We start from the raw sequence: 23,379 nt of genomic DNA on the forward strand, positions 1-23,379 counted from the left end.
GGTGTACACACAGGTGATCACACACACAAACTACACCCTTTTTGGCTCCTACCTCAAAGCACACTGTGCGCTGTCGATCTTACGTGCTGCACAATAATGTTTAATATTAAGTATGTAGTGTTATATTCCCATATATCATTGTGATGTTGTTTATTCTATTACTCTCGTTTTCTTCTGCTTGTTTTCTTTTTTCTTTCTCAACAGGTGATCCAGGTGATCGATATATGTATTTTTTGTCTGCTTATTTTGTTGGTTTTTGTTTTTTGCCCTTTATCCCCGTCCCTCTTCTCCGCTGTTTTTTTTTTTGTTTGTTTTGTTTTTTCCCCCCTCTTTCTTTCTCCCTTTTCTTTTCCCCTGTCCCGTACCTAGCAAGTAAAAAAAAAAAATAAAATAAAATAAACAATAAAAGGTAAATCAAATGGACCATTACGGCAAGGCTGGGATGGTCCATTTGGTAAAGTAAATCCGTTGGGCATCTTTCTTCGCCTTTAGACAATAATTCTGATGGCAAAAGAACCAAACGGGACAGGTTTAAAAAAAAAAAAAAAAAAAAGAAGATGCAAAGCGTGAAATGGACACCGTGGACTGGTGTGTCTACTACACATTTGGACGTGACACTGGGTTGGATGATGCTGTAAAATGAATTGATCAAAAATGTTAGTAGAAAGCATTCTAAAAAATATCCTCTATAAAAAGAATATGTATGTTAATATGTATTTTATTCAGAACAGCTGAGTAAGGCTTTTGCAGTATTCTTGCAGTCCAGTAGAGTTGAATAAAACTGACAAAAAATGGGATTCAAATTACTGGAAAAATAACTGCTTTATAAATATATGTGGATTTGTAAACAGTGACAGGTACTGTAGACATAACAGGAATTCTTGGGCCATATATCCGTATCTGCTATCTGGACATTCTGAAATTTCTGCACAATATTTGAAAATAATGCATCTGACACTTATTGAGGTATTAAAAGTCTAGACTGAAAGGTTGGATTCTTACTACAGATATCACCATCCATTGATCCATGCTGCCAGAACAGCTAATAAACATTTAATGCTAATTTTAATTACAAAGCAGTACTCAGTGGATTGGACATTTTTGACACACCAGTTGGTTAGACAACAAACTAAAGTAGGCTAATTGAATAATTCAATGAATGTTACATTAAGCAATGAAACATTAATAAAGCATTATATATAATCATTAATAAATGATCACATACACATCACATTACCATAATTACCATAAAAACTTTATCTTGCTTTTCTTCTGAAAGGCCTATGAATGAAGCTTTTGGCATTCCTGGTATTACAGCAGGCACAAATAAGATAACGGATGACTAAAAGTGATTTCTAGCAAGTTAATTTACTGAACTTCCATCCGATTAATATTTTGCAGTCTATTTAAGTTAGCGTGCTTACTTGAATCACTCTTACAACCCTCACTTGCCTCCTTCGCTATTGCCTCTCAGGTCTTGGCTGCAGCAGAAGCTTGCTTTCCCCATAGGGATCATTAAAGTTTCATCTAATCCACCTGTCTGATCATCCATCCATTCACCCATCTGTCCATACTTTGTCAAGACAGGTTTTCTTTATAAACGGGGCGATCGTGGCTCAAGAGTTGGCAGTTCGTCTTGTGAATGTGTGGGTGAATGACTGAATGTAGTGTAAAGCGCTTTGGGGTCCTTAGGGACTAAGTAAAGCGCTATACAAATACAGGCCATTTTATACAGCATATTTCACTCAACAGCAGTTTAAAATACCAATTTCCAATTCCAATTACCTTGTGTCCTGTCCATGCACCTGTCCATGATCTAGGTATGTATTTGTATAATTATTTAGCAGTTTTCATCAGTGTGTGAGGCATTAACAGATCTGTTTGTCTGCAGCTCTAGACATAAAGTGTGCATTTAGAATTTAAGAATCTAATGACAACGCCTTGGTGATTGTATAATTTAATCTGTAAGACTAATAAGATTAGGAGAATCCCATTTCGAAATCAGTTGTACCCCCTCACTTATTTAATGAGAGGTTGTGCTAATATAGAGCAGCCGCAGCCTCGCATGGGAAGGGGGGTTGGTGGGTAATGGGCTTAACCATTCTGTCTGAGAGGGGGTGTTGTTTAGGGAGGGCGAGACAAGCAATAGTCACCAACACTCATGAACACAACTGTCTAGACAACACAGTGAAAAGATCTTGATTCTGGCTTAGGTTCTACCACCGTTGCTGCTTTTAGTGTTTTAATCCAACATTTTCCACACACCTCCCTTTTTCAAATGCATGGCTCTTTGTCACACATGCGCTTTCCTTCAAACCACAGAGACCACCCTCAGCTCAAGCCAGCCCTGCTACTCCTCTCCTCCTCCTCCTCCACCAGGGACCAAGGAGGCGTTCTGCACTTGCCACAGCAGTTCGCAATGGACAGTACCACAAAGACTAAGTGATCCTTTGCATCGCCCAGTCACTTGACAGAAACCACACCTGACAGCCAATCTAAGTGTTCAGAGAGAGAGAAAGAGAGAGAGAGAGAGAGAGAAAGTGAGAATAGAGAAAGAAAGGGGAACTGATGTGTGGATTACTCCTTAAATAAATACGATTTTAAACCTACACAGGACATTTATTTACTAATCGATAGCTACTTAAAAAAGAAGAAAAAGCAAAATGGAAGAAGACATGGATGAGGGGCAGACCCAGAAAGGTAAGAAAGTAAACCTTTGCATGTTCTGATTAATTCATTTATGTATGTTTGTTTTTGTCAGTGTCAGTAGTGTCTTTGCAGAGACAACTGCACAAATGTAAGCCATACCCTCTTTGAATAAAAGAGCATCTGTTTGTGGGAATTCTTTTGTCCACTGAGTATCAGCACTCCACTGAAAAGTGCACGTCTGTATGTGCTGTCTGGGTAGTCACAGGGGTGTGAACTGCTACAGCAAGGGCTGGACTGCCTTTGTTTGCTTGATGTGGCTTTCATGCTTGTCGTGATGACAGAGAGAAACACGAAGAGCATGGAACCAAACTGAACTATTACAGTCTTTAAACCAGCAGCTTTCAGGTTCTGTCCTTTGTGTCGGAAAAACCGTGGTGCTGTATGATGCAGCAGTGCTTTGCAATATTCACTGTGCATTTGTTGCAGAAGCAGTTTTTAGTGGGGGTTTTTTTCCCATTCACTTAGGAGGGGCAGTGTATGCTTTGTGCAGAGCTGAACTGCTATTTATACTTCACACCTCCGCATCTTGTTACTCTGCATGAATGATTCAGTACATGGTTGCAACAGTATAAAGCAAGTGTATTTTCTCATCAGTGGATTGGAAAAAGATATTTTTTGTTAAAGAATGACACAATACCAAAGGTAATGAGGATGCTGTTCTCATGTAGAAAACACTTTTTTATTTCACCTCCCTTGCCTCCTCCTCTCTCAGATTTATTGTGTCAGGCATATGTTTGTGTTCCCTCCTGTCGCTCTTCCCTGCAACTTAGCACTACTTGCAGGCACACACACGAACTGAAACAGTTGCCATGGCGCTGGCAAAGTCATTATCTACTCCCTCTTCACCCACTCCTGTTGATGACATTTCAGAAGCACAGAAATAGTTTGCTGTGTCTAAGAATGTGGGAGGAAGAGAGACAAGAAGAGGCGCACATGTAGAGTCAGAAATCATAAGAAATGATTAGAGCACAGAGTGAAAAAGAAAATGAGAAGCTTGGGAGAATATAGTAAGCTTAACCAAACTGCTTGACTAAGCAGCGTAGTAGGAGAAGTTCTAGAAAACCTATAGATTTTGATCAAACCACTTTTAGTGGCGTCCCTATGGGCAATTTTTGTATGACAGTTCAATAATAAAGCCATCTGTCAGATCCATTAATTTGGGCAGAATATTAATGTAATTATTTAGCACGTACTCATATAAAGCAAGCTCTGCAAACTCATTTTTCTTGAACAAAAGCTTATTAAAACCAAATTGAGTGTTAATAACCTGTTACAGCAGAGGCTCTGCTTTGACGTATGCAACCTGCTTCTCACACTTTTTTCGCCACTAGGGTGCTTTTATAAATCACTGCCCATGTGTCAACACAAGCAAACATTTGATTTCTCAAGTTGAACTTGAAAAAAACCCCTAAAATCATCACCTGAATATGAGGAAATAAGCCGTGTGTTGTTTTATACAGTAAACTAAAGGCTGAAGCTCTTGGCAAGTGACCAATACATACCAACCAGCTAACCAGCTAATGTTTGTTTTTAACTTCTACACCTTCTATTATAAGTCCGCTCTAGACAACACTGAGAACTACTGGACTGGTTTCCACAGTAGTTAAGATTGCGCAACTTCTCCAGCATATCATCAGGCAGTTTGGTTGTTGGAATAATTTCCATGTTGTAGCCTTCCAATGGCAAAACTAAACAATTACTCTGTAGACCATGTGTAGCAGAAATTATAGAAATTTGTGCATAGAAAGACATCAATCACTGCCTGGGATCCTGAGTGGCACGATGTTGAAACATACAGCCTTTTTCGTAAATCATAGGCTATTATTATTTAACCATTAAAAAACAAATAACACAAGAAAATACACCCTGGTCCTGTTAGTTAGTATTGTGTTTGAAAGGTTATAGCTTAGACTTTCCTTTTGAATGGAAAATCAATAGTGTCACTATTTTAAGTATTTCAAGTCAAGTTTATCACCATGCGCCAAGATGGAGGTTCTGGAGACCAAGTATTATACAATGTAATTTACATATGTTGGTTACCTAAATTATTGTATCTTTTATTAAATTATTGATTTGACAGCCCCTCTATAGTTTGTGAAGACAAAAGATGATTGCAATGACTCCTCTGATGATGGTCATGTTTTCGCCCATGTCACTTTGATTTCATGCACATTTTTCTGGAGAAATATGTGATCATTTGTAATAATCATTGATCATTTTTGACCAAAAACTCACAATCTAACCTTAATTGCAAAAAAAGTGGGATAAATCATAGAAAAAATTAAATACATACAGTCTACACTGTTAAGGAAAACATAATAACTTGACAGGCCTCTGTCTACAGCAAGCTTCTACCCAAAAAATGTATAGAAATTGGTAAGACTGGACATCTAGAAACACCAACATTTTAAAAGCTTCTCATTTTGCGTAACGCTGATGTAGAAACAGAGCCCCCACAGTTGGTGATGTGCATTTTATAGAATAAAATGTGTATCGTTTACATACGTATTTTAAAGCACAATTCTTTATCATTTTGCTGATGAAGATATCATCCAAGCTACCAAACGGACTGTAGATAAATTGGTACTTCCAGCTCAAAGGGGTGCAGGTGTCATTGAGTGCACTCACAGCATCCTAATGCCCTTCTGTCTTCCTCTTCTGAGGTTGCAAATCTCAGATTATGAGTCAGATGCACCAGGTGGGCACTGTTCACTTCAGCTGCTAGCCAAATGTATGAGCGCACTCTATGTACCAAAGTGGCCATTAGCAACAGGGAGCAGTCCAACGCCCTTCTGTTGAAAAAGCAGGTTTCGACCAGTATGAACACACGGCTAAATATGCTAAAAGTTGTGGAAATGAGCATATGGTGGGTAATACTGTGGATAAATAAACCAAACATGATTCTGCAGGTCATTTACACTTGATGTACTAACTGTTGCTGAATGGAAAAACTGAGAAAGGCACACCTGTTAGCATTTCCTGAGCCAAGAATCTACTCTGCAAGGTAGCGTTGTCCTTCTGTTTGATTAGCATGTGGTTACATGTTGAGCATCTCATTTTTGTCCATCTACAATCATGTGAGTAACATCGTGTGACTGTAATACACAATGGAAAAATTGTGTTGTAGTTTTTTTTAAAGGTTCACCGAGTCTCATGCACTTTGAATTTGACTTGATAAATGCCAAATCTGCATTAGGCTAAAGGCAAGGAGATGCTGCTTTGAACATAGTTGCTGTGGTCAGACAAATGGTTTTCCACCACATAAAACCACATTTGTTTGGGGGGGAGGGGTGTTTATTTTTATCAAATATGATAAGAAGAAAATTATTTAGAAGATATTATTTACTTGCAGCACATTCATGAATATATTACTTCATGTATAAGTAGCAGCTTATCTAAGAGCTCCTATGTTCTCCTCTACTGCCCCTTATTGTTTTGAAGCCTGCCCCAGCCCAGGTCAAGAGAGTTCCACCAATTGTTCTAGTAATTATTTCTGGAGCAGCTAAAAAACTTATGTGGGGTCTCTTATTGTTTTGAGCAATGACACAATGGTACAGATATAGGCATAGGGAAAGAGGTGTTGAAAATTACTTGCACTGACATTGATGATAAACACTAGCTCACTGTAATGATAATATCTTATAATAATAATATGATATTGTTGTCACTCAACATGATTGTGTCTTGTGTTAGCTTATGTAATTTAAATGTTACTTAAAATTTCGGTCATTTGGGGTAACGTGTGTCGGGAAACTGTTATTGAGTAAAAATTGAAGTACTAATATGCAGTATGAAGTACTCCACTGTTGTTGGACTCTGTAGACATGCTCTCATTATGGTCTATTGTTTTGGAGCTGTGCTTCAAATCCCTGCATTCTTTGGTTTTGGCTGCTTATAAGTTCGTCAATCAGGAAAATTAAACTCATTCCACCCTGTGAAATGGAAATACCTGCATGGTTAAAATGCATAAACCTGAAGTCAAAAACCTTGTTTCTTTTGCTGTGTTTTTGACTTTTGCCCCCTAGTTCCTGGAGTGAACTTGGCTTAGACAAAAGACACGTCTACAGTCACGCAGTCCTGTTTAGACTCTTCCATCTCACTGTGGAAAAGGAAGAGAGGAAATCAGTAGCTGAGCTTTCAGGCCTGGTGTGGAACAACCTTTTAGCCCTGAAGGGGTTTTATGTGTAATGTGTCTCGTTCACTATTGTCCCACTGAATTTGTTGACATACAGTAAGTGGGTCACGGCTCTCAAGTACCCGGTCTATTCTCAGATTTTGCGCTGTGGTTGTCATGGCAACCATGCTGGTTGATTAAACATGCGCAGAGGAGATGGGGGCACACAGGAGCTGAAAAAAAACCTGCTCACTGCAGGGGAAGGGGGGTGGGGTGCATTAAAGGAACAAGGAAAGCAACGAGACGCATGCACGCCCATTACACTCAGGCTGACACAGGCACACCATCCCCCCACTGAGATCTCGCTCTCTCTTCTCTCTCTGTCTGACCAGGCTCACCACCACCCCGTCCCCACACAAAACTCCTAATACATGCTAGCTGTATGTGGGAAAATTGATCTCTCTTATTGGATCTCTCGTGTTAGAAATGAATGCACAGACATAGAATTAGATTATCTATCCTTTTTCTGTCATCGCCTTTAATGAATTTTGTTAATTTAATATTCTAATGCAGCATGCCATTTATTTTCTCAGATGCTAAAACTGCATCAAAAGCAAAGCCTCATATCCCTATATGACTTCAAAAGGAAGAAATCCTTTTTAATTAGGAATGAACCAACATAAGCAACCATCCATCTATCCATTAATTTTCTTCCGCTCATCCAATTCAGGGTCGCATAAACAACCATTTGAGTAAAATTCATCTTTGAAAGCAACTTTTTGGAATCTGCCCAATATTACTTTTATGGCTGATATTTTGCTAGCTGTGGAACTATTTTGGTTAAGAAATATTTGTGTCAATAGCGAAAAAATGTCTTAAAGGTAATCTAGCCTTAAATAGAAATTATTTTTCCAGTTTAACAGGACCACTACATGTCAAATACTGACCTATGGATGAACTAAGCAAATTTCATAATGTGGAAATGTCTGAGAAACATCACAACACTGTAATTCACAGAATTCATCCAATTCATCATCCACCCTAAGTTACTCCATAAATTAACCCTGCACTGATCTGATATGGACAACATTATCTCATCCCTCATGCAAAAGTTGACTAGGTCAGAGAGAATGTGTGTATGTGTGTATCCCTTTTGCCTGTCAGCTATGGCACTGACAGATGGAGGAGAAGTGGGAGGTGGGAGAGGCCTCGGGAGGGGGTCATCCTTTCTCTTTGTATTAGGGAGACGCCTTCTGTTGATTGGGCCACGGTGTTTGGGCTCTCACAGGCCTCAATTTCACCCCCTCTCTTTCCTCCCTTGAAAAAAAATGTGGCTTTGTTCTGGGAAAATAAAATATTTAAAACAGTGCCATCTCCTAAATCTGTCTCTTTGTTCAAAACTGAATAGCATTAATCCTGGTTTTGCTAGAGTTAAGATTTGCACCGATGAAATGTATTTAATCAACACGCTGAGGCAAGAAAATCCTTAAATGCCTTTCACTGATTGGAAAATAGGTTATTCTGAGTAAAAGATGTTTTGTAGACTAAGCTTACCTTAAATATTTGGGGGTGTACTCCAGATCAGAATAAGGCAAAACAAAAACATCACATATATTCATTCAAGTACGCAGATGGTCCTTGTCACTGCAATTCTAGTCCATTTTAAATCTGCTTGGTTGCACCAAACTTCCCTACTTGACAGTCATTGTTTCCTATACGACGCAGCCATTCAAATACCCATGACCCCTAAAGCAGGCCATCTTTTATTTTTATCACAGGTGATGTGGGGCTAAGCAGAAAGCATGAAAAATGAATGTGGGAGACTTGTGTGCCTCCGCACTGTGCCACTTCTAAATTATTGATCAAGCATCCACTAACTCTTAGAATCGTCCGTTTGCCATTTTTCACCCACTCAGAGTCTCAAATTCATTTAGGATCAATGAAGGTTTACAGAGAGCAAATGATAGCATGCACTGGTATTTTTTAATGGGGTGAGGAAGACAGATAACATATGAGATCATAAACCAATTGCTGGTGATCTTTTATCACTGCAGTTTCAAAAACAGGAAGGAACATAGTAAATGTGAAAAAGGGCAGCTGAGCTAAGAAGAAGAAATTCAGCTGTTTCTACTCACATGAATACATTTTTTTCTCTCAGACAAAGATGGAAGCCTTATTAGTTTTTACGTTTGAACCTACATTTACAACTTTATCACTGGATCTGGTCCTTTTCTAACACACCTCTCTTTACTGGGTGTGATGAGTTTCCCTTCCACAGAATTAAGAGCAGACAATCAATAAAACATTAGTCTGTTACATCCACTCAGTAATGCTTTCATCCTGCCTTCTAACTTCATCTTCAACTGTTTCCATGGAAACTCTTTAAGTCAAGTCACATATAGACAAATATTATCTGTGTTGTACTCTGTAGTTACATTTACAATACAATGTACAAACATACTAGTAGCCAATTCTGTTTATTGCTTGGTGGAAAAGTAGTCTGTGTAAAATTGCAGCTGCTTTATGCTGTGTGCAGAAAACCAAGGAAATAAGCCTTGATTGAAGCCATCACTTAAATCATTGATATTACCGCTTGTCTCTCTTCATGTTAAATACAGGCTCCACTCAATTACTGCACTAAATCAGCACCAGCATATCTCAAAGGCCGCTGCGTTCCTGTGTTTAAGACTCAAAATGCAAGAGAAAATGTCTTATATCTATTCTATCTATTTCTGATGGCTGAAAAACCTTATTTTTCCATACAAGCGACATAGTTTGGAAATAAATAAAAAATTAACTGGGAACATTGCAGTAATTTGTATCCCATCAGTACTACATACAAATCCATGTGTTTGTAGTGAGTACTTGACTCAACAGTTGACTCTTACTCTGGCTCATAAATGGGCACAGTGGCCAAGAGGGTAAGTGTTTCTGAACTCTCTGCCTCACTCTCATCTTGTCAGTAATCACAGCTACATCAATAAATTCTGTCAGTGCCTGTTTCCTGAAGTGATAAGGCAACTCAACATAATGAATCTGGGGTAAGAGGTAGTGACAGACAGACTTGTAGAGGGTACTCAAGCAAAGAACAGAAATAGCTACATTCACGAGACCTTGGGAAATGAATGAGTGAATCTGATAAAGTCCACTTTATGTAACAGATCCTTGATTTCTAAGGCATTCCAGACATTATACTGCAAAATTATCAAGATTGTGTGTTAACATGTATTTGGTTGGTCTCAGAGCCTTGGCACTGGTGCATCTGGAGACCTTTTCATGCATAAGTTGCCAGAAAAAGACAAGCTGACACCTTTAAATAATGATAACAGAAAAATTTGCTATCCAAAATATTGTAGCTGCAGAATGCAATCGTGTTAAAAACAAATGCTTACACATGACTTTGCATAGTCTTATGCAAAACTAACCACACTCTTACTGCTTCCATAGGAATTAAATATGGCGTGATTGGAAGGGTTTGCATTTGAACAAACCTCAGGACTTCTGGAAAGTACTTTGCACAGTCAAAACCAAAGTGGAGATGTTTGACTATCGTCACATTTGGCAAAAATCAATCACACCATATCAGCACAAACAACTGTCAAACACAGTTCCTGTGGACCTTGCAGTTACTGAGTTGATCGTGACCTTGAACTCCTGAACTTGTGAAAAGAATCAAAGTGTCGCATCAGCTGAGTCAAAGTCAACTGATTGAAATTCTGTGGTGGGACCTTAAGAGTGCTGAGAATATACAAATGCCCACAAACCTCAATGAACTAAGGCAATTTTGCAACATGAACTTTGGACTTTGTTCCAATATATCAGCGCCACAACAATGTCACAGACTGATAAAGCCCTGCAGAAAAGAATTACTCCAAGTTATTTCTGCTGAAGGTGATTCTACAAACTATTGACTTATGGGGTGTACTTAGTTTTCCACAGGACTGAATAGAGTTCTTTAAAACTGTCTTTTTCTCATTATTGTATTAGGATGCAGGTTTCTGAATAAAAACAGCTCTACTCAAAGTGGGACTATACAAAGTGATTCATATAAATTCATTTTTGATTACGATGACTAAACTGACACCTCAACTATGGGAGCTTCCCTCAAAGTATTCCTGAAATGCACTAAAACGGCAGAATTTAAGCAGCATCTGTTTAAGGCTTGGATCCAGAGGGAGTCCAGGCCATTTAAATCTACTGCAGGTTCTCAGAGTCACATGACGGAAGGTGTGAATTAGCGTGAAAACACCTAGGAGTGCATGTCACATGGCACTGTAAGTACCTGATAGTTACCAAGAGGCACTAAAGGTGAAGTATTCCCTGAATTTGATGTCTCTTCCTAGGTGAGTCAGTGGAAATGTTGGAGAATTACTAAGGCAGTGATGATAAAGGCAGACAAATGGCACTGCAGTCCCTCTATTCAATGGGGGAATCACCAGTTTGAGATATAATGCATACTATAATCTTTCCTCTAAACAACAAAAGGCTTGGAAGGCAATGTATATGTGTACCTCATCTTTAAACCTTAGATCTAAGCATACACTGTATGAGCTGAGAATACTTAAACAGAGACTAAAATCAGAAGCTTATTAACAGGCACAGTAGAGTTGTTTGGACTGTGTAGTGTGAAGTGTGAAAAGCTGCACAGATTTTTTAGGATACAGCATTCAGCAAACACGGATATGGACAGAAACATGTTTAAAATATAGCACATAAGCTGAATAGACATTCCACAGTCTAGCAGTGGATTACATCAGTAAAGATGTAGATAATCTAGGAAACCCTGGGTGAAGGTTGTAACTGCACCAAGCGTTTGAGTGCTCAGCACAGCCCAGCGGGCGGACCAGCTACTTGGTATTCCACTCATGTCTGGATCAGAGTCACACGAAGAGAGTTGAGGAGGAGGAATATTGGTCTGACTGCTGCTTTGAAACAAAAGTGAAGATGACTAGACAACCTTTAAAAGAATGGAGCTGAAAACATCCTGAAATCTTATCATCTTTGCAACTGACAACAGAGTCACTGCATCTCTTCTGAATGAGCACAGCAAAACCAATGCAGATGAATTTAATCATGGGCCATGATCATCCTACATCTGATCAACAGTAATGCTGTGCTGGTCATAAAAGCACATATACCACATTTGTATGCTGACGTCAACTTTAATCATTTAGGATAGTTATGAAGCAGCTCTCCAATTTTAATACAGGTCTAGCTGTTTCAGATTAGTCTGGCTTTGTGAAAAATGTATCTGTCTGGATAATATACAGCAAAACACTGCAATACTGGATTCGTTTCGCACTTACACAGGAAATACCTCTGCACCTCTGTTGTAGTTACTGGGAAATGACTGACTCAGTAGCACAAAACACACACACACACAGAAATATACAGACACGAGATGGAGACTCATAAATCAAAGCAATTCATAAAGGCAAACCTGGGTACAATATTTACAGACGTGGCTTCTTTTTGAGCAGTCTGTGTCACAGGAGATTGAAGATGAACCTGAGCAGTGATTTGTCACCTTAAGAACCCCCTGGGACAGGAAGCTGAGGAAAGTAGAATGGGGTTAAAGGTCATGATTACTATGTGAAACTATGGCTGAGTTTGTAATGCTGAATAAAATGTCAGCATCATCCGTAGGGCTATAGAGCTGACAGAACGAATAACACAGTTGTTTGAAAGGGTTTTGTTGTTGTTTTTTAACATAAGGGAAAGGAGTACTGCAGTCAAACTTAGCTTGCAGTGTTACGTGCATAGCTGCCTCCCAGCTGGTTTAATTGCTGGAGAATATTAAATGGAAATGGAAATACAGTGTACTGCATGCAGATGCATTCGCTCAATGTTAATATATTGATAAATAATTTAAAATGCAGCAAATGCAGCAAAAATGTCTCTGTTACTTTGTGCCACGTCTCCTGTTTTTTCTCTCAGAATTTTAACAGTCTTTGGTGGCTAATCTCGTTCTCCGTTTAGGATGCCTTGAATGCTGCATCAAATGCCTGGGTGGGATTCCATACCCATCCCTCATAGCCACCATCTTGCTGTATGCTGGTGTGGCCCTCTTCTGTGGCTGTGGGCATGAAGCCCTGACTGGCACTGTCACCATCCTCCAGGACTACTTTGAGGTTGTGAGGAGCCCTGTGGATTCACTGGATGTCTTTACAATGTAAGTAACAAAGGTTCTAAACAGCTCTGTTGATTAGCAAGAAAACATAGTTTGCATACTTCCACAGTATAAAATACACAATTATATGTGCTTTGACACATCCCAAAGATCCACCGCACAATCACAACAAGCATAGCCAATTTAAGACAGATAAGTTGATTACTTCTGTTTAACAGGCAAATATAATGACCTGCAATTATCTATATAATTTTCCTGTGTGAGTATTTTTGTATGAATATATTTGCTAACATCTTAAAAAGAAAGGGTAACTAACCTGTTGTTCTGTATTCCCTCTCCAGGATTGACATTATTAAGTATGTGATTTACGGCATTGCATCGGCTTTCTTCGTCTATGGCATCCTGCTAATGGTGGAGGGATTCTTCACAAGTGGGGCCATTAAAGATCTGTACGGGGACTTCAAGATCACAACATGTGGACGTTGTGTCAGTGCCTGGGTAGGGCTACTATTTTACTTCATATGAACAATAAAATATATGTCTATTACTCTATATAAGCTTTTACTCTCGTCGGGAATCACCTAGTAAATGTCAGGTCATTTCCCAGGGACTTTCCCTTGAAGGCTGAGTAGGTTTCAATAGCTGACATTTTGTGGCCAATGTGACACTACTCGTGCTCTCCCAAGCTCTATATGTAATCGATTTTTTTTTAGAGTTGACCCCTGTATTTGGTGAGGTTTCACTATTTTGAAAAGGCTGAAAAAGGTCAGCCACAATAGAGCCTTTACCAGTACTATAACTCAACTATCTTTATTTTCCCCTATAAAAGAAAGTATAAATAGCACTGCATTTTTCCCCAAGGAAAGAAGACATTGAAGGGAGATATACAAACCTAATGTAATCTGGGATCATTCACATGTGTGCTCATCTCTTCTGTTCTATATATAGTACTTTCTCATAATCAATATATCAAAATCTTAGATTTCCCAAGTTCCTCTGCTAAAGAAATCTGTCTACACAGAGGAAAGTTGATCTTATCCTCTTTTCTTTAGCTTCTCTTGAAGCCGTTTTTATTTAACAGAAAGAATGGAAAATGATAATGATTTGTTCTTTTAGATAACTTTTCTTGACAAGCTAATATCATATGTAGTACTTACAGTATTCAACCAGCAAAGGACATTCTAAGGTTTATTTCTGTTCAGTGTTCAATATGGTAATACTGCTGAAACGAGAACAAAATAAATTATCACCACGCATCCAGAACATATAAAAGAGCATGCAGCAATCCTATAAAATAACTTGGAGGATATAAAAATATTAACTACAACAAAAACTAATCTTGACTCAGAAGACCTTGCCGTCAACATCTAAACATAGACGAGTCAATGTCTAAATGATCAGCCACAGTGCCTTGGAAGGTGTTAATATTACAAATAAATACGGTTCCACTTCAGTAATCCATCTGTACTGTTTCCCCTTTCAGTTCATCATGCTGACATACATCTTCATGCTGGCTTGGCTTGGAGTGACTGCATTTACCTCCATTCCAGTTTTCATATATTTCAACATCTGGAATATTTGCCAAAATACTACTGTCCTGGAGGGAACCACCCTATGCCTTGACCCACGCCAGTATGGTAAGCATGAATATTCTCCAGTCCCCCCCCCCCCCCCCCCCCCCCTTAGAAATACCTCAGTGACAGAAGTTTATGCTGTATTTAAATTGCTACTTTTTTACTTTTTTGAACAACTACCTGTAGTGTAGCCTCCATATGGTTTTCTTTTAAATGGATTAATCATCACTTTAGGATATGGGTAAATAATAAAAGTGAGTAAAATTATATTATTTTTTTTAAGTATAGCAGAATGAGACTGTATGGAAATGATAAACACCATACAAAAATTCACACTAGATGTGAAAATTTGGCATAAAGAACATAAAAACACAGATACATCTTGCCTTGGGTCACATTACACCACCGCCTGTGGCTGATTATCTACTTGGATTTCTCCACACAGCTGTTTCTAGAGTTTACAGTGAATGGTTTAAAAAAAGTGAAAATATACAGTTAGGGATGGGTATTGATAAGATTTTCACGATTCCGATTCCGATTTTCGATTCTGTTTAACGATTCGATTCTTTATCGATTCTCTTATCGATTCTTTAAAAAAAAAAAGAGAACACTAATGTCGATTAGCTTATAACTTTGTTTTATATCTTCTCTTTGAACAAGATAGAAATTTAGGAGTAACATGGCCTTACAAACCCAACAGTGAGATCTTAAGAGATCCACAGCCTATGGCTTTTCAATGGGGTGTCACAGGGTCCCCGGGGAAAAAATTGTAAATGTAAAATAATAAAATAAATATTCTTCTGTAGCAATAACAAAGTATAACATAAATTACACAACAATATCCAGTAATCTCCCTGCCTACAATTAAACAAATGCCTTTTACCACAAACTTAGTCACTGCTCGGTGACATTCTGGCCTGAAAGGAGACGCTGCCGGTAGACTGCAGCGAAAACTGCCAGCATCTGAGCCAGCCAGACTCTGTCTGTCTCTCTCATCATGGTCACCTAAATGCAGCACACAGTAATGGCAGGTTTTGTAATAAGGCAGATCGCGCTAACATAATATGCACCGTTAGTTGATTATTTACCCGCCGCATTAACGGGAGAGGACGTGCAAACGTTACCGCTGCTGCTGGGTTGAGATTCACGAGTCCAGAGCGGAATTAAAAACACGACATTCATTTAAGGTCATCGCGTGTTTTGTGAGCAAATGCTTTTGCATATTCGTAGTGTTTTCTCCCTTAAATGAAATATCTACTTTGCAAGTATTGCAAGTTGCCCTGTTGTCATCCGTTCTCGTAAAGTATGACCAAACTTTTTAGCGTTTGAGCCGCCATGTTTCCTGCCAGGTAAATGACGCTCCGCAACGCGGTGACGTCATTCGGGGCGACTGGAATCGATAAGGGAATCGTTTGCAAAAATGGCAAACAATTCCAAGGAATTGAAACAGTGGGAACCGGTTCTCAACAAGAACCGGTTTTCGATACCCATCCCTATATACAGCGAGAGGCAGTTCTCTGAGTGAAAATGCCTTGGTGATGCCAGAGGTGAGATGAAAATAGCCAGACTGATTAAAGCTACTACGAAGGCAACAGTAACTCAAATAACCATTTGTAACAACCAAGGTATGCAGAAGAGCAACTCTGAACACACATCACATCAAACCTTGAACCAGACAGGCTGCAGAAGCAGAAGACCACACTGAGTGCTCCTCCTGTCAGTGAAGAACAGGAAGCTGAGGGTGCAATAAGTTCAGAAAAATAGCCAACAGAAGCTTGGAAAACATTGCCTGGTCTGATGAGTCTTGATCTTTGCATTTCTGCATCCTCACATTTGTGAAAGAATGGAGTGCTCTCAGGAGCTCAGTCAATTCCAGTTTGGTATCATGATATGATGCCACCTGTGCAACAAGTCCAGTCGGGAAATTTCCTCACTACTAAATATACCACAGTCAACTGTTAGTGGTAGTGCAACAAAGTGGAAGAATTTGGGAACAAGAGCAAATTAGCCACAGGCCATGAAAAATCACAGAGCAGGGTCAGTGGATCCTGAAGCGCATAGTGCACAGTGGTCACCAATTTTCTGCAGAACCAATCGTTACAGACCTCCAAACTTCATGTGGACTTCAGATTAGTGCAAAAACAGTGAGTAGAAAGCCTTCTGGAATATATTTCCATGGGCGAGCAGCTGGATCCAAGCCTTAAATCGCCAAACCCAAAGTAAAGCACGGTATGCAGTGGTGTAAAGCACACTGCTCCTGTACTCCACTGAGTGGAGCCATGTTCTCTGGAGTGACAAATCAAATTTCCATCTTGCAATCTGTTGGACGAGTCTGGGTTTGGTGGTAGCCAAGAGAACAGTAGTTACAGTCAGGTCCATAAATATTGGGACATCGACACAATTCTAACATTTTTGACTCTATACACCACCACAATGGATTCCAAATGAAACGAACAAGACATGCTTTAACTGCAGAGTGTCAGCTTTTATTTGAGGGTATTTACATCCAAATCAGGTGAACAGTGTAGGAATTACAACAGTTTGCAAATGTGCCTCCCACTTCTTGAGGGACCAAAAGTAATGGGACAGAATAAGAACCATAAATCAAACATTCATTTTTTAATACTTGGTTGCAAATCCTTTACAGTCAATCACAGCCTGAAGTCTGGAACACATAGACATCACCAGACGCCGGGTTTCATCCCTGGTGATGCTCTGCCAGGCCTCTACTGCAACAGTCTTCAGTTCCTGCTTGTTCTTGGGGCATTTTCCCTTCAGTTTTGTCTTCAGCAAGTGAAATACATGCTCAATCGGATTCAGGTCAGGTGATTGACTTGGCCATTGCAAAACAGTCCACTTCTTTCCCTTCAAAAACTCTTTGGTTGCTTTTGCAGTATGCTTTGGGTCGTTGTCCACCTGCACTGTGAAGCGCCGTCCAATGAGTTTTGAAGCATTTGTCTGAATATGAGCAGATAATATTGCACGAAACACTTCAGAATTCATTGTGCTGCTTTTGTCAGCAGTCACATCATCAATAAATACAAGAGAACCAGTTCCACTGGCAGCCATACATGCCCACGCCATGACACTTCCACCACAATGCTTCACTGATGAGGTGGTATGCTTAGGATCATGAGCAGTTCCTTTCCTTCTACATACTCTTCTCTTCCCATCACTCTGGTACAAGTTGATGTTGGTCTCATCTGTCCATAGGATGTTGTTCCAGAACTGCGACGGCTTTTTCAGATGTCGTTTGGCAAACTCTAATCTGGCCTGCCTGTTTTTGGGGCTCACCAAAGGTTTACATCTTGTGGTGAACCCTCTGTATTCACACTGGTGGAGTCTTCTCTTGATTGTTGACTCTGACGCACATACACCTGCCTCCTAGAGAGTGTTCTTGATCTGGCCAACTGTTGTGAAGGGTGTTTTCTTCACCAGGGAAAGGATTCTTTGGTCATCCACCACAGTTGTGTCCCGTGGTCTTCCTAGTTTTTTGGTGTTGCTGAGCTCACCAGTGCGTTCCTTCTTTTTGGGAATGTTCTAAACAGTTGTTTTGGCCATGCCTAATGTTTTGTTATCTCTCTGATGGGTTTGTTTTGTTTTTTCAGCCTAATGATGGCTTGCTTCACTGATAGTGACTGCTCTTTGGATCTCATCCTGGCAGTTGACAGCAACAGGTTCAAAAAGCAAACAGCACACTTGAAATGAACTCTGGACCTTTTATTTGTTCATTGTAATTGGGGTAATGAGGGAATAACACACACCTGGCCATGGAACAGCTGAGAAGCCAATTGTCCCATTACTTTTGGTCCCTTAAGAAGTGGGAGGCACATATACAAACTGTCATAATTCCTATACTGTTCACCTGATTTGGATGTAAATACCCTCAAATAAAAGCTGACAGTCTGCAGTTAAAGCATGTCTTGTTCGTTTCATTTGGAATCCATTGTGGTTGTGTATAGAGCCAAAAATGTTAGAATTGTGTCGATGTCCCAATATTTATGGACCTGACTGTATATGAAGGCAATGTGCTGTATAAAGTTGGTGGAGGGGGGGTTATGGTGTGGGGTTGTTTTTCAGGAGCTGGACTCAGCTCCTTAGTTCCAGTGAAAAGAACTCTTAGTGCTTCAGCATACCAAATAATTTTAGACAATTTCATGCTCCCAACTTTGTGGGAACAGTTTTGGGATGGCCCCTGCCTGTTCCAACATTACTTTATGACTGTGCGTCATTTTGAGGAACGCCCATAAAGACATGGCTAGGCAAGTTTGGTGTGGAAGAACTTGACTGTCCTGCAGAGTCCTGACCTTAACCCGACAGAACACCTTTGGGATGAATAAGAGCGGAGATTATGAGCCAGGCTTTCTCATCCAGCATCAGTGGTTGACCTTACAAATGCGCTTCTGGAAGGATGGTCAAAAATTCCTATAAACACACTCCTAAGCCTTGTAGAAAGCCTCCCCAGAAGATTTTAAGCTGTTATAGATGCCGAGTGTAGGCCAACATTATAATAACCCATGTGAATTAAGAATGGAATTTCATTCAAGTTCATATGTGAGTGAAAGCAGCTGAGCATATACTTTTAGAAATATAATTTATGCTGATGTAACTATGGATCAAAATTACTGAGGGACATTTACAGTACCTTGCTGAATCTGCACTAGAAAAAATTACAGCAGTTCTGAAGGCAAAATGGGCTCCATTCGACAGTAGCAAGGTGCGACTAATGAAGTGACAGGTGAGTATATATGTAACCTGTGTGACTATGTGAACAGAAAAAAATGTTATATAATAGTCTGATAGTCCATATAAACCTTTTGCCACTATTTGCATCCTATGGTCGTCTCTGCTGTATCTGCTCTTTGTTCCAGAGCATTTACATTTATAAATATACCAACTCATTTCAGGTATTGTGCCAATTGCGGAGGCCAGAACTATGTGCACTGGATCTGAGAAGTTCTATAGGATGTGTGAATCGAATGAGGTAACTTTTGAGTACTGAATAATGTCTAATGTTGTCATGCTGTAAAATGAATTATACATGGGTTTCAAACATAAGACAAATCATTACGTAATATAGTGAAGACATCACTGTGAATAGCTTTCCAACAGTGGCATTCCTTGCAGGTATTCTTCTAAATGTTACTTTTAAAATAAAAAATAATTAACAGAACCTGCATCAACTGCAAAAAAACACTAGTTAGTCCTCATTACAGCAATAGTATTGTCAGATTTGTCACATTCACACATTCTACACCACAAAGGCAAAAGAATTATGTGCACCTATACTAGGGAGCAGGGAAATCAAAAACTGACAAATTGACAGTATGACAGCATGCCTGAACTGACAGCATTGCAAGGCATGAACGCTATTCAAATTATTTGACTTAATAGTCAAAGTTTGACAGAAAACTCAGACTATGACCCCAAACTCACATGTTAGACAGCTGACAAAAGTCAAAGTATTTTTTAACACTGAAATTGCAATTTTTCTGATGAGAAACTTGAGCATTTACATACTGTTGGTAAATGTGTCACAGATATCAAATGTGAATTTATGGACATAAAAAAGAATAGAGTCAATGAATTTTGATTGCCAAAGATATCTGCTAACCCCTGAGGATTAATATGTCCTGCGCTTTGTTTTTGATCCAGCTGGACATGACATTCCACCTGTTCATCTGCGCCCTTGCTGGAGCAGGAGCTGCTGTTATTGCTATGGTAAGCCACCGATAAGACAATGAAAACAAACTGAAACCGGTTTAAGTTTTGTTTATTAATTTATTTTAAGTAATGCAGTATTTTTTTTCATGAAGATCAGATTAAGCTTTGCTGTTGCAGCAAACACTGTGCAGTGGTAAGACAATTTTTGAAAATGGAAGCAAGTGAGAAGAAATGCTGTAGCGGGATCAGTAGCTTCTGTTATATTTACCTGTGAGAGAATAGCTGTAGATAGGAGAGAAGGCATTTTGGCGCAGTGAAAAAGACTGTTTGTCTCCCTCCCTCTTTCGGAGGAGCCAGGCATGTCATGCCGTTGTCATGGAAACAGGGAGAAGAAAGGCTCTGAGATTGTTGCAAACATCACTCAGTAATCAGCAATTTGCAAGGAGCCATTTTCTGAGAAACAGAAAGTGTTTGCTACTCGAGATGATGGTGCAAATTGTGGGCTGAACTAGTTTACTCACATCGCAGTTTTTTTGCTGTGATTAATCTCTCCAAACTTAGCTGGAAAACAACAGAAGCACTGGTGCACCTCAATATTGAAGTAAAAAAATCACATAAATTAATGAATAATGTTCATAAGAAATAGAAAAACAACAAGCGCAATAACAACATGAATAATAATAATTATTATTATTAGCAGTCGTAGTCAAATGGTCCTACTGCATATTTGCAGAGCAAATATAAAACTGTCAGTCCCTGTGAAAAGAAAAGCTGTGTAACAACCTCAGTCATTAAACCACAACACATTCATTATAACCACTGCTGCCATGGTAACACAAGTCCAACACTACAGTTAGAATTATGCTGCCACCTGCTGGACGATTGTTGTCCTTAATCCAAGGGTTCAGATCAGCTTTTAAAGTCTATTCAGTATTAAAAATTAATACATTTAAGAAATCAATAATGATAATGCCTAGATTATGAAATACAGCCCACCTTGTGTGATTTGTTAAATGGGAATGATAATTTTCTTACAGATCCACTACTTGATGGTGCTATCTGCCAACTGGGCCTACGTGAAGGACGCCTGCCGGATGCAGAAGTATGAAGACATCAAGTCAAAGGAGGAGCAGGAGCTTCACGACATCCATTCCACTCGCTCCAAGGAGCGTCTCAACGCCTACACATAAAAACCAGCGTGAGGCCTGGCCCTGCCACTCCGGCCTCTCTCACTCTCTCTCTCTTCTTGCTTTCTATCTGTCTCTCTCTACCATCCCCTCCCGAGGGGGGGCGGATGGCGCCTAGGGCCCTCGCCACTGCTGATGTCACTGGTGCGTCATATGACAAATGTGGTCTTGGGGGGGAACGTCACATAACCCTCCCCAGTCACAAACAGCATTTCAGATGAAAAAAAAAAAGCCCCTTTACCTCTCTCATGGATGGTGTTATCATTTTGGCAGTTGTATTATTGAACAAGTTGAATAAGAGTTATTTAGTGCTGACAGTAGTTTTTGTGTAGTTTTTAGAGTCAGAAGTAGCAGTAGTATTTATGGTTTTTTTTTTAATAGTGTACAATTGTTTTATTTTTCTTAAACTTTATTTTATACCAAGTGTCATTTTGCTTTCATGGATAATTTATTTTATGCTGATTTCCTGAGGGGGTCAACAGGGGCTTCAAAGGGTTTTCAAGCACATTTCTCATGTCGTGTGTCTGAAGATTTCATGTTCAAGAACTGTGTACTGTATGTGAGTGGATGGTTAGTTTTGAAAATATTTTAAATTTCACAATACAACTATGAAGCATTGTAAGCCTTTGCCATACCAGTATTCCCAGGGATTAAAACCACTTTCACATGAAAGCAATTTAATCTGTTTTTCTATGTGAAACATAATTTAAAAAAAAAAAAATAGCAAGACAACGCAAAAATACCAAATCAGAGTAAAATAATATTTGCTAGATGTGCCAAGCCTGTTAAACAGGAAATGCTGACTTTGATAGATAGGATTAGTGAATTGAAGATAAATTGTGGGTTATTTTATGATATATTTGCCATTTAGATATATTTTCGGACTCGCACAAATGCACATGCAAACATGCTTTCATATTCCCTTTTTTAATTTCTAAAGTTGAACTTTATAAATACTAATCTCCTGTTTTGCAGTACTCTGCACTGTATATACTGATACATATACTGATAAGTATACTTATATGTTAAGCACTGACATTTAAAGACATTTCTTGTGACAGTAAGAAGAAATCAGTCCTACCTGCATCTATCAGCCCCAAACTGAAAAAAAGGCCTGACGGTCAAAAGTTGTCTGTGTAATGGCACTCCTTGGTGGAATTTTCAGATGTGAGAAAAGTGTGTGTCACCGTAATTTTGTTCATTACAGTAACTGTAACTTGCCTATAAATCCACATACAGAGGTGGCCTGTCAGTTCATTGCCCGGCGATTTTTTTCTTTCTGTCAGTATTTCTCAAAGCTAGTTTCATGCACTTCTTTGACCATTTCTGTGCTCTCTCTAGATGTAAGCGCATTGATGTTCAACTCAAAGTTGGATAACTGTACTGTTAGTAAAGACTGTGAATTTAGATGTTTCTCGTGGCATGGACATGCATCAATATAGTCTTTTTGACTCATAAGTTACTTTATTTCACCTCTTTATTTTTACACTATTGACTGTCTTGCTGGATAAACCTTTTGTTTATATGTGCAGTACTAAACCTCCCACGCTTACTGCGTTATGCTCCTAATATTAGCGACTGTAGTCTTTGAGTTGTGTCTATTTAGTTTGTGATGAGGTTTAAACCATGTCTTAAAGCTAATACTTGTACCAACATTGCATACTCTGTAATGATCTGAAAAACGCTTTCAGCTTTCTCCTCGTATTAGTCTTTTGTACTTTCACTACAGATGCTTAGTAGCAGGCTTTAAATCTAATCTGTTTTGTACATTCATGTGCCAACAGCTTGAAGTGGCTTATTTGACCTGTATGATCAAATTTGCTTGCATAAATAAAATTCACTTGTGTACTTGTTAATAAATACCATTGGTTTCTTGTGTCCAGTTTGTTTTGATATGAACCAACTATACAGGCAGTAGCACAGGATTTTAAAGAGTTACAATATGAGACAAAAATATAAACTCTTAGCTTTCCAGTGAATCTGTAAGTACAGCCAAGAGGA

At 39.1% G+C, this 23,379-nt stretch overlaps 1 protein-coding gene across 1 annotated transcript; it reads left to right on the forward strand.

Moving 5' to 3' along the window:
- Positions 1-2,315: 2,315 nt before the first annotated feature.
- On the forward strand, positions 2,316-23,240 carry gpm6aa (glycoprotein M6Aa). Its single transcript, XM_063494079.1, has 7 exons — positions 2,316-2,700; positions 12,803-12,995; positions 13,295-13,451; positions 14,437-14,590; positions 19,435-19,511; positions 20,183-20,248; positions 21,229-23,240. The coding sequence occupies exons 1-7, from the start codon at positions 2,664-2,666 to the stop codon at positions 21,379-21,381; spliced, it is 837 nt and encodes a 278-aa protein (XP_063350149.1). The 5' UTR covers positions 2,316-2,663; the 3' UTR covers positions 21,382-23,240.
- Positions 23,241-23,379: the final 139 nt, after the last annotated feature.

Source organism: Pelmatolapia mariae, linkage group LG2, assembly GCF_036321145.2.
Source record: "Pelmatolapia mariae isolate MD_Pm_ZW linkage group LG2, Pm_UMD_F_2, whole genome shotgun sequence".
NCBI lineage: Eukaryota > Metazoa > Chordata > Actinopteri > Cichliformes > Cichlidae > Pelmatolapia > Pelmatolapia mariae.